This window comes from Phyllobates terribilis, unplaced genomic scaffold, assembly GCF_046119375.1.
Source record: "Phyllobates terribilis strain yellow unplaced genomic scaffold, ASM4611937v1 Scaffold_5__5_contigs__length_657084704, whole genome shotgun sequence".
Classification (NCBI taxonomy): Eukaryota; Metazoa; Chordata; class Amphibia; order Anura; family Dendrobatidae; genus Phyllobates; species Phyllobates terribilis.
In genome coordinates this window covers 62,493,146-62,505,458 of record NW_027362765.1, presented here as the reverse complement: position 1 = coordinate 62,505,458, position 12,313 = coordinate 62,493,146, and the positions used below count along the sequence as shown (strand labels likewise).

The 12,313-nt window shown below is 45.3% G+C and overlaps 2 protein-coding genes across 2 annotated transcripts in view; one reads left to right on the top strand and one right to left on the bottom strand.

Moving 5' to 3' along the window:
- The window catches only part of LOC141271986 (uncharacterized), a 1,184,418-nt gene that overhangs the window by 642,099 nt on the left and 530,006 nt on the right, over nt 1–12,313 (bottom strand). The window lies entirely within an intron of this gene.
- LOC141271975 (uncharacterized) overlaps nt 1–12,313 on the top strand; it is a 121,588-nt gene that overhangs the window by 94,572 nt on the left and 14,703 nt on the right. The window contains exons 2-5 of the mRNA XM_073682230.1: nt 7,134–7,283; nt 7,413–7,592; nt 7,675–7,798; nt 7,882–7,979. Of these exons, the coding sequence (XP_073538331.1) occupies nt 7,206–7,283; nt 7,413–7,592; nt 7,675–7,798; nt 7,882–7,979 (480 nt within the window). The 5' untranslated portion in view covers nt 7,134–7,205. The remainder of the gene's footprint in view (nt 1–7,133; nt 7,284–7,412; nt 7,593–7,674; nt 7,799–7,881; nt 7,980–12,313) is intronic.

Below are 12,313 nucleotides of genomic sequence, written 5' to 3'. Positions count from 1 at the left end.
ATAATGGAGGAGGCTCTATCTCTGTCAGTGACCTCAGATATAATGGAGGAGGCTCTATCTCTGTCAGTGACCTCAGATATAATGAAGGAGGCTCTATCTCTGTCAGTGTCCTCAGATATAATGGAGAAGGCTCTATCTCTTTCAGTGTCCTCAGATATAATGGAGGAGGCTCTATCTCTGTCGGTGACCTCAGATATAGTGGAGGAGGCTCTATCTCTGTCAGTGTCCTCAGATATAGTGGAGGAGGCTCTATCTCTGTCACTGACCTCAGATATAATGGAGGAGGCTCTTTCAGTGTACTCAGATATAATGGAGGAGGCTCTGTCTATGTCAGTGACCTCAGATATAATGGAGGAGGCTCTATCTCTGTCACTGACCTCAGATATAATGGAGGAGGCTCTATCTCTGTCAGTGACCTTAGATATAATGGAGGAGTCTCTAGCTGTGTAAGTGACCTCAGATATAATGGAGGAGGCTCTATCTCTGTCAGTGACGTCAGATATAATGGAGGAGGCTCTATCTCTGTCAGTGACCTCAGATATAATGGAGGCGGCTCTATCTCTGTCAGTGACCTCAGATATAATGGAGGAGGCTTTATCTCTGTCAGTGACCTCACATATAATAGAGGAGACTCTATCTCTGTCAGTGACCCCAGATATAATGGAGGAGGCTCTATCTCTGTCTGTGACCTCAGATATAATGGAGGAGGCTCTGTCTATGTCAGTGTCCTCAGATATAATGGAGGAGGCTCTATCTCTGTCAGTGTCCTCAGGTATAATGGAGGAGGCTCTATCTCTGTCAGTGACCTCAGATATAATGGAGGAGGCTCTATGTCAGTCACCTCAGATATAATGGAGGAGGCTCTATCTCTGTAAGTGACCTCAGATATAATGGAGGACGCTCTATCTCTGTCAGTGACCGCAGATATAATGGAGGAGGCTCTATCTCTGTCAGTGACCTCAGATATAATGGAGGAGGCTCTGTCTATGTCAATGATTTCAGATGTAATGGAGGAGGCTCTTTCTCTGTCAGTGTCCTCAGATATAATGGAGGAGGCTCTATCTCTGTCAGTGACCTCAGATATAATGGAGGAGGCTCTATCTCTGTCAGTGTCCTCAGATATAATGGAGAAGGCTCTATCTGTCAGTGTCCTCAGATATAATGGAGGAGGCTCTATCTCTGTCGGTGACCTCAGATATAGTGGAGAAGGCTCTATCTCTGTCAGTGTCCTCAGATATAGTGAAGGAGGCTCTATCTCTGTCACTGACCTCAGATATAATGGAGGAGGCTCTGTCTATGTCAGTGACCTCAGATATAATGGAGGAGGCCCTAGCTGTGTAAGTGACCTCAGGTATAATGGAGGAGGCTCTATCTCTGTCAGTGACGTCAGATATAATGGAGGAGGCTCTATCTCTGTCAGTGACCTGAGATATAATGGAGGAGGCTCTTTCTCTGTCAGTGACCTCAGATATAATGGAGGAGGCTCAATCTCTATTACCTCAGATATAATGGAGGAGGCTCTATCTCTGTCAGTGACGTCCGATATAATGGAGGAGGCTCTATCTCTGTCAGTGACCTCAGATATAATGGAGGAGGCTCTATCTCTATTACCTCAGATATAATGGAGGAGGCTCTATCTCTGTCAGTGATGTCAGATATAATGGAGGAGGCTCTATCTCTGTCAGTGACCTCAGATATAATGGAGGAGGCTCTATCTCTATTACCTCTCATATAATGGAGGAGGCTCTATCTCTGTCTGTGACCTCAGATATAATGGAGGAGGCTCTATCTCTGTCAGTGACTTCAGATATAATGGAGCAGGCTCTATCTCTATTACCTCAGATATAATGGAGGAGGCTCTATCTCTGTCAGTGACCTCAGATATAATGGAGGAGACTCTATTTTGTCAGTGTCCTCAGATATAATGGATGAGGCTCTATCTCTGTCAGTGACCTCATATATAATGGAGGAGGCTCTCTCTCTGTCAGTGACCGCAGATATAATGGAGGAGGCTCTATCTCTGTCAGTGACCTCAGATATAATGGAGGCTCTATCTCTGTCAGTGACCGCAGATATAATGGAGGAGGCTCTATCTCTGTCAGTGTCATCATATATAATGGAGGAGGCTCTATCTCTGTCTGTGACCTCAGATATAATGGAGGAGGCTCTATCTCTGTAAGTGACCTCAGATATAATGGAGGCTCTATCTCTGTCAGTGACCGCAGATATAATGGAGGAGGCTCTATCTCTGTCAGTGACCTCAGATATAATGGAGGCGGCTCTATCTCTGTCAGTGACCTCAGATATAATGGAGGAGGCTCTATCTCTGTCTGTGACCTCAGATATAATGGAGGAGGCTCTGTCTATGTCAGTGTCCTCAGATATAATGGAGGAGGCTCTATCTCTGTCAGTGTCCTCAGATATAATGGAGGAGGCTCTATCTCTGTCAGTCACCTCAGATATAATGGAGGAGGCTCTATCTCTGTCAGTGACCTCAGATATAATGGAGGAGGCTCTGTCTATGTCAATGATTTCAGATGTAATGGAGGAGGCTCTATCTCTGTCAGTGTCCTCAGATATAATGGAGAAGGCTCTATCTCTGTCAGTGTCCTCAGATATAATGGAGGAGGCTCTATCTCTGTCGGTGACCTCAGATATAGTGGAGGAGGCTCTATCTCTGTCAGTGTCCTCATATATAGTGGAGGAGGCTCTATCTCTGTCACTGACCTCAGATATAATGGAGGAGGCTCTGTCAGTGTACTCAGATATAATGGAGGAGGCTCTGTCTATGTCAGTGACCTCAGATATAATGGAGGAGGCTCTATCTCTGTCACTGACCTCAGATATAATGGAGGAGGCTCTATCTCTGTCAGTGACCTTAGATATAATGGAGGAGGCTCTATCTCTGTAAGTGACCTCAGATATAATGGAGGCTCTATCTCTGTCAGTGACCGCAGATATAATGGAGGAGGCTCTATCTCTGTCAGTGACCTCAGATATAATGGAGGCGGCTCTATCTCTGTCAGTGACGTCCGATATAATGGAGGAGGCTCTATCTCTGTCAGTGACCTCAGATATAATGGAGGAGGCTCTATCTCTATTACCTCAGATATAATGGAGGAGGCTCTATCTCTGTCAGTGACGTCTGATATAATGGAGGAGGCTCTATCTCTGTCAGTGACCTCAGATATAATGAAGCAGGCTCTATCTCTATTACCTCTCATATAATGGAGGAGGCTCTACCTCTGTCTGTGACCTCAGATATAATGGAGGAGGCTCTATCTCTGTCAGTGACTTCAGATATAATGGAGCAGGCTCTATCTCTATTACCTCAGATATAATGGAGGAGGCTCTATCTCTGTCAGTGTCCTCAGATATAATGGAGGAGGCTCTATCTCTGTCAGTAACCTCAGATATAATGGAGGAGGCTCTATCTCTGTCAGTGACCTCAGATATAATGGAGGAGGCTCTATCTCTATTACCTCAGATATTATGGAGGAGGCTCTATCTCTGTCAGTGACGTCAGTTATACTGGAGGAGGCTCTATCTCTGTCAGTGACCTCAGATATAATGGAGGAGGCTCTATCTCTGTCAGTGACCTCAGATATAATTGAGGAGGCTCTATCTCTGTCAGTGACCTCAGATATAATGGAAGAGGCTCTATCTCTGTCAGTGACCTCAGATATAATGGAGGAGGCTCTGTCTCTATTACCTCAGATATAATGGAGGAGGCTCTATCTCTGTCAGTGATGTCAGATATAATGGAGGAGGCTCTATCTCTGTCAGTAATCTCAGATATAATGGAGGAGGCTATATCTCGGTCAGTGACCTCAGATATAATGAAGGAGGCTCTAGCTCTGTCAGTGACCTCAGATATAATGGAGGAGGCTCTATTTCTGTCAGTGACCTCAGATATAATGGAGGAGGCTCTATCTCTGTCAGTTTCCTCAGATATAATGGAGGAGGATCTATCTCTGTCAGTGACCTCAGATATAATGGAGGAGGCTCTATCTCTGTCAGTGACCTCAGATATAATGTAGGAGGCTCTATCTCTGTCACTGACGTCAGATATAATGGAGGAGGCTCTATCTCTGTCAGTGACCTCAGATATAATGGAGGAGGCTCTATCTCTGTCAGTGACCTCAGATATAATGGAGGAGGCTCTAGCTCTATTACCTCAGATATAATGGAGGAGGCTCTATCTCTGTCAGTGACCTCAGATATAATGGAGGAGACTATTTCTGTGTCAGTGACCTCAGATATAATGTAGGAGGCTCTATCTCTGTCAGTATCCTCAGATATAATGGAGGAGGCTCTATCTCTGTCAGTGACCTTAGATATAATGGAGGAGGCTCTATCTCTGTCAGTGACCTCAGATATAATGGAGGAGGCTCTATCTCTGTCAGTTACCTCAGATCTAATGGAGGAGGCTCTATTTCTGTCAGTGACCTCAGATATAATGGAAGAGGCTCTATCCCTGTCAGTGACCTCAGATATAATGGAGGAGGCTCTATCTCTGTCAGTGACCTCAGATATAATGGAGGAGGCTCTATCTCTGTCAGTGACCTCGGATATAATGGAGGAGGCTCTATCTATGTCAGTGACCTCAGATATAATGGAGGAGGCTCTATCTCTGTCAGTGACCTCAGATATAATGCAGGAGACTCTATCCCTGTCAATGACCTCAGATATAATGGAGGAGGCTCTATCTCTGTCAGTGACCTCAGATATAATGGAGCAGGCTCTATCCCTGTCACTGACATCAGATATTATGGAGGAGGCTTTATCCCTATCAGTGACCTCAGATATAATGGATGAGGCTCTATCTCTGTCACTGACCTCAGATATAATGGAGGAGGCTTTATCTCTGTCAATGACCTCAGATATAATGGAGGAGGCTCTATCTCTGTCAGTGACCTCATATAATGGAGGAGGCTCTATCCCTGTCAGTGACCTCAGATATAATGGAGGGTTTATCCCTGTCACTGACCTCAGATATAATGGAGGAGGCTCTATCCCTGTCAGTGACCTCAGATATAATGGAGGAGGCTCTATCTCTCTGTCAAAGACCTCAGATATAATGGAGGAGGCTCTATCCCTGTCTGTGACCTCAGATATAATGGAGGAGGCTCTATCTCTGTCAGCGACCTCAGATATAATGGAGGAAGCTCTATCTCTGTCAGTTACCTCAGATATAATGGAGGATGCTCTATCTCTCAGTGACCTCAGATTTAAAAATACTTTGGATAAATTATAGGATGCTCTCTCTCTGCCTTATAAAAATGGAGTATTTTCTTTCTTTAAACAGAAGACTCAGTCATACTACTATAGTGGATCCTCTTCTCTCCATTATCTTCCTGACAGGACTGACATCCCTCCAGCTTACTCTCTCTCTCCTCACTTCTCTAGGTCCTCTCTATTCCCGTTAGCTCACATAGGAAGACCCCAAAGAAAAGAAAATATAACTTGTGATAAGGTCACTGGCAAAGTACTGGATAGAAGATGTTTAACACTAAGATTGTTCGCTCCAGTGCTAAACATAGAAAAAGTATTCCAGCACACGAATATAGGAAGGGGTTAATCAGCTATCTTTGTGCTATTGTGATTAAACACCTGTAGAAAGGGAGGAACTTAGAGGGTAAAATCACAGCATTTCAGAGCATTTGGTGTGGGGAGGACCTGAAGGTGAAAGCTCTGAGCTGTGGTGTTTATGTTAAAGGGAATCTGTAACCCCCTGGGACTAATCTGACCTCTAATATGGGCATACAGGTGATAGAAATGTAAATCTATACCTACCTGTATGCCTCATGTTAGTGGTCTTGTTGCTGTGAAATGTCTTTTTATTCCTACAAGTTTCTGATGTATACCTGGGACTGGAAGAAATCCCTGCCTCCTGTGTGAATTACAATGCTCCCCCCACCCCCCTCCCCTGCATGTCACAGTGCCAGGATTTGGCTCTGGCAACTGCACATCACAGGGCACTGTGACATGCAGGGGAGGGGAGAAACAGAGTAAGTTGGGTAGCTATGCTCTTTAACAGCTAATGGGATTTTTTGTTCTATGGTGGTGTTCCGTGGTCACTTTTGAAATGTGTTGCCATTGTGGCTGGAGACTTCCTTATTATTTACTTTCTGATGCCCACGCTACACCACTGTTTTGCAACCTATATTCCCTTATGAGTATAGATATATATAGGTGGTTTAGTGTAATTCAAGCATATGAATTTCTCTTTATGACATCGGTTTTGTGTCTTGTACTTTCAATAAACCCTGTGTGGTTATAATTTTTTGTACCACTAGGTGGCACCATAGTACTGCGATATATTGGTTATTAGCGCTAAGCACTTTAATTCCTCATGGGATTTTTTGATTAATCATTCTAAGAAATTATTTGAATAAACGGTTGTGTCATTTTGATGACTATCTTCGCAATACATCTCTTTTTTTTTTTTTTTTTTTTTTTTATGTTGAATTCTGTTTTTAATCATGTTTAAATAAAGACTTGTCATTTTATTAATAAGGTCTCCATTCTCTTCATACCGGTTTACATATCTCAACCTAATCTGAATCCTAATGTCTGAATCCCTGCCTAGACAGCGGAGGTTGACACCCTATTTTTGCGAGTATGGCACCCCCGCTCCACGGTGGCTGTCCCTTGGACACCCTAGTCTATAATTATGCTGCTAGTGGGAGGCCAATGATTGCCCAAATACTGCAGCCTTTACAAACGTATTTACCTGAATATCTAGATGCTCATAACATGCATGGGATCAATGAATAAACCTTAGGTCCAAAGAGAATAATTGGTACTCATCAGACAGATCATGCTTCAGCCTCTACGCATTTCACGTCACAGGGCACTGGAGGGGAAAAATATTTTAATTAAAACAGTAGGTGGGATTTCTTGCAGGCCCCCGGACGGGAACACAAAATAAAAAGCAATTTCACACCAACAAGATCTCTAATATAAGGCATACAGGTATGTATAGATTTACATTTCTATCACCTGTATGCCCATATTAGAGGTCAGAATAGTGCCAGGGGGTGACAGATTCCCTTTAATTTTATTTTTACAAGGGATTTTTATGATGGGATCTTTATGATGTTACATTGGCTCATCTTCTTTCCATTCAGGTCCCTACAATATCGTATCCTCTCAGTGGAGATCTTCTATATAAGAGAATTTTCCTGATTCACCCATCAAGGATGGATAGAGACAGGGACAAGATGGCGGAGAGGATATTACCCCTCACCCTAGAGATCTTCTTCCGGCTTACTGGAGAGGTGAGAGATTCTGATGACGTCACATTACATCATTCTTATCTATGGGAATAACAGATGGACAGAACTGGAGAGGTGAGGACTCTGGAAATGTCTGTAGTGAGATTTATTAATGTGTCTCTCCATAACCAGGATTACACAGTAGTGAAGAAGACCTCTAGTGAGCGCTGTCAGGACCTTGTCTCTGAGGGATGGGGAAGACCCCTGAGCCCAATCACAGGACCTCCACCTCCTCCCCTGATACATGAGGACATCAATGACCAGAAGATCCTAGAACTCACCTGCAAGATGATTGAGCTGCTGACTGGAGAGGTGACACTGCTGGGAATGCTGGGAAATTATACAGTAATGCTGTGAAGGGATCGGGGGATGACGGTATCATTGTATGTGTCAGGTTCCTATAAGGTGTCAGGATGTCACCGTCTATTTCTCCATCGAGGAGAGCGAGTATTTAGAAGGACACAAAGATCTGTACAAAGACGTCATGATGGAGGTTCCCCAGCCCCTCACATCACCAGGTAATAGACAGGACTAAATGCACACCGTCAATAATTATCTGTATGTAAGGAATGAATTCAGTCCCTGTATGTGTTTCCTCCAGTTCTATCCAGTAAGAGGACAACACCAGAGAGATGTCCCCGTCCTCTTCTTCCACAAAACTGTACAGAAGAAAATCCCAGTGTTCCTCAGGATCATCAGGTAGATGGAGACAAGGTGTCATGCAATATCCCGTATGATGTGTAGACGGCTGTGAAGGTCTTGTGTTCAGTCTTGTTTTATCCTCCAGTATTATACACTGAATGGCAAATTTATTAATGATACCAGTTTTTTTCTAATATAAACTTTCCTGAATGGAAATTTCACCAGTGACTCCTTAGTTGAGCAAAGAAACCAGTGATTAGTTTCTGAGGATCACTTGCAGTGTGAATATTTATTATAATGAGAATAGGTCTTGTGTTCAGTTATGTTTTATGTACCAGTATTATACATTGAATGACTCACCTTGCTATGGTGCAGTGCTTCCACCCAGGGGCGGACATTGACCTTTAAGGGCCCCTGTGTGGGACTTGTGTCTGTCCTCCCTCCCCCCACCAATATGTGAATTTTAGTGCCAGAACAGACTCCACTTAAAAAAATAATTAACTGTATATTGAAGCATATACTGACCAGAGAGACACACAGGGGAGTCCTTCACCCAATGTTTGAGAAGGGAAATCTACATGGGTTGAAAGTGGAGCGAGCACATTATGTGAGCAACCTGTAGTGCAAATGGGCCACCCAACCCCCAGGGGCCTCCCTATGCTACTGGGCACATGTGCAGTTGTACCTGCTGCACATGTGATATGTCCGCCCCAGCCCAAAAGCTATCTGTATGTGTTTAAAAAGTATGTTTAATCGTCCCTTCCTGCACTATGCAAACTAGTCCAGGACTGCTGTCAATCAATACTAGTGTGCGGTGAGAGCACACCTACAGCAGTTCGACTGACACCCCAGCGAGTGCAGGGTGGAGGATAAGAGGGGCAACATCGTTTTTAATCAAATACATATAGTGTTTAGAGATGATACAGGCATTATTAATTATTAGACTGATGAAGCGCTGCTCTTAGTGTTAAATCATGATATCCGGTTCCATTTAAAGCGAACCTGTCAGCAAGATTTTGCTAAGTAAACTACAGGCAGTGTCATGTTGGGGCTGCTGCACTGATTAATATGATACCTAAGGTGAAGAAATCCATCTTGTGGTTCTTGTGTAATCAGTGTTTGCAGTTTTGAGTTAATGATATGCCCGTGCTCCGGGGTGGGACTGTAGGCAGGGTCTTATCCTGGTGATCTAGGCAAGATCAGCAAGATAAGTCCTGCCCAGAGGTCGCCCCTGTCTCTCTGTCTGGCTGTCTCTGTGATGAGGAACATACTTGTGCTGTGGGGCGGCCTGTGGGCTGGTCTTTTCTTGACATATTTTTTTAGGGTGCTTTCACATTGCGTTCTTGCTCACGTTCAGTGCCTGGAGCCTGCGTCTGAACCCCCTTAAAATGGGATTCGGCCATATTCGCCGACGGGTCTTATTTTACCAGATCAGACTGTTATTTATGCAGCATTACCAAATATATAAATATTTTTTTCTTTTTAATTTCTTTATTTTTAATGGAGGAAAAGATTGTTACTTGAATTTTTATGATTGTAAATTTTAGAAAACTTTTTTTATTTTGTACTTTCATTTTTAGTGGGTTAAGGCACTTGAATTTGTGATTGTCTGATTGCTTGTTCTATACACTACAATATTATAGTATTGCAATATATAGACATAAATTACATCCCCCCCATAGCCCAGGCATAGCATGTACTAGTCTGGTCTGTTCTGCAATTTGCAGACATGACTAGTTCTTTTGATCCGAATTGTCCACGGTTCTTCTGCAGTTTCCTGCGCCAAGATGTGACTTCAGTCAAAGAAGAGACTTGTTCTTCATCCTCTGCACCCCCCTGTTCAGCATTCAACTGTATCGACAGATGCCGATACAGTTGAAAGCACGGCCGGCGTCAGCACCCACCCGGCGTACCCGGCATCTCCGCAGAACTGACGGCGCTGTTTGATTGCCTGCACTTCAGACATGGCCGCGCTCAGTGTGCTGTACAGCTGTGTCTGGTAGTAATGACACGGCAGGGGTGACACTGCGCCTTTTAATTGTGCTTGTGTTTCGCCCCTGCCATGTCATTACTACCAGATACAGCACACTGCGCGCAGCCATGTCTGACGTGCCGGCAATCTAGCAGCGCCAGAGAGAGGTGCTGTACAGATGCTGTGGGAGCAGTCAGGGCCCCGACGTTGAGGGGGTCCCCCTGATGGTCCAGGGCCCCGACGGCGAGGGGGCCCCCCTGATGGTCCAGGGCCATGTCTGTGACGGCCATCAGACACGCCGGTGGCCCTGCACTGCCACATGAGGAGCTAGACGGGACACAGGCCGGGGGCAGCTTCCCCAAACCCCATATTAAATCTATTTCTCATTGTGTGTGTATGTGTTCAAATATGTATGTATTCCTGTATGTGCATGTATCTGTTTGTGCATGTCTGCGTACCTTGTGTGTGTGCATGTCTGCGTACCTTGTGTGTGTGCATGTCTGCGTACCTTGTGTGTGTGCATGTCTGCGTACCTTGTGTGTGTGCATGTCTGCGTACCTTTTGTGTGTGCATGTCTGCGTACCTTTTGTGTGTGCATGTCTGCGTACCTTTTGTGTGTGCATGTCTGCATACCTTGTGTGTTTGCATGTCTGCGTACCTTGTGTGTGTGAGCGTGTGCATGTCTACGTACTGCGTACTGTATGTGCGTATGTATGCTTACCGTGTGTGTGTGTGTGCTGTCTGCGTACCGTGTGTGCGTACTGTCTGCGTACCGTGTGTGTGCGTGTACTGTCTGCGTACCGTGTGTGTGCGTGTACTGTCTGCGTACCGTGTGTGCGCGTGTACTGTCTGTGTACCTCGTGTGTGCGTGTACTGTCTGCGTACCGTGTGTGTGTGTCTGTCTGCATATCTGAAAGATGAGGGGGCAGCCTGGGCCCTGTGTTCTATACCTATATTTCTCTGCCATATCTCTGCATCATGAATCATGGTATGTGTTAAAGGGGCCAACTGAGACTCTTTCGCCCAGGGCCCACGAAAACCAGGAGCCAGCCCTAGTTGAAAGCAATGATGGAGGAGGGAGCGTCATGTGACACTTCCTTTCCCATCATTCCTCCTTTGCGTCTAACGCAGCGGCGTGATGACGCTCCACGCTCTGTCAGACAGTGGAGCTGGCAGCTGCTGAGGTAATGAGAGAGACGCGCTGCAGAGACTGAAGCAGCAGGGAACGAGGAGCGATAAGTATGTATTTATTTATTTTTTAAATCAGTGAGTACTGATAATACTGGAGGACTGGGGCTGCATTTTACCCCATGGTGGGGTGGCGCATTTTTACGATATGGGGAGTGCACTATACTTTGTGGAGGACCGTGGGGAGTGCATTTAGATTGTGAGCCCCAATGGGGACCGTGGCAATATTGTCTGTGAAGCACTGTGGAATTAATGGCACTATATAAGTAAGTAAAATAAATAAATATTTATTCATTTGTTTATTTTTTAAATCAGTGAGTACTGATCACACTGGAGGACTGGGGCTGCATTTTACCCCATGGTGGGGTGGCGCATTTTTACTCTATGGGGAGTGAACTATACTGTGTGGAGGACCATGGCGAGTGCACTATACTGTGTGGAGGACCATGGCGAGTGCACTATACTGTGTGGAGGACCATGGCGAGTGCACTATACTGTGTGGAGGAACATGGCGAGTGCACTATACTGTGTGGAGGAACATGGCGAGTGCACTATACTGTGTGGAGGACCATGGCGAGTGCACTATACTGTATGGAGGACCATGGCGAGTGCACTATACTGTATGGAGGACCATGGCAAGTGCACTATACTGTGTGGAGGAACATGGCGAGTGCACTATACTGTGTGGAGGAACATGGCGAGTGCACTATACTGTGTGGAGGACCATGGCGAGTGCACTATACTGTGTGGAGGACCATGGCGAGTGCACTATACTGTGTGGAGGACCATGGCGAGTGCACTATACTGTGTGGAAGACCATACTTTGCCTTGGGAGTTGCGATGTGGTATGGTAGGGTCATCATACTGTGCATGTGGAGGCTAATGTGGAGGAATTCACCATGGGGGTATCATACTGTGTTTGGGGGACACTTTTGTTGACATCACACCATGGGGCAATGAAACAGGAATCTAGGACTTCAGCAGGAGGAAAATTACTGTTTAAAGCCTGAATAGTTGTAAGATCTGCTCTTCTGTGACCCCGACAATTATTTACATTTCTCTGTGGGGTGGGGGCCAATTAGAACTTCTGCTATGGGGCCCCATGATTCCTATGTACGCCCCTGCCCCCTCCCTTTCACTCCCCTAGCGGATCGAGCTAGGAGGAGTGTGATTCCTTCTGTCCATGACACACAGGACCCCTCCTTCCTTCCCTTCCCAGGCCATACAGAAG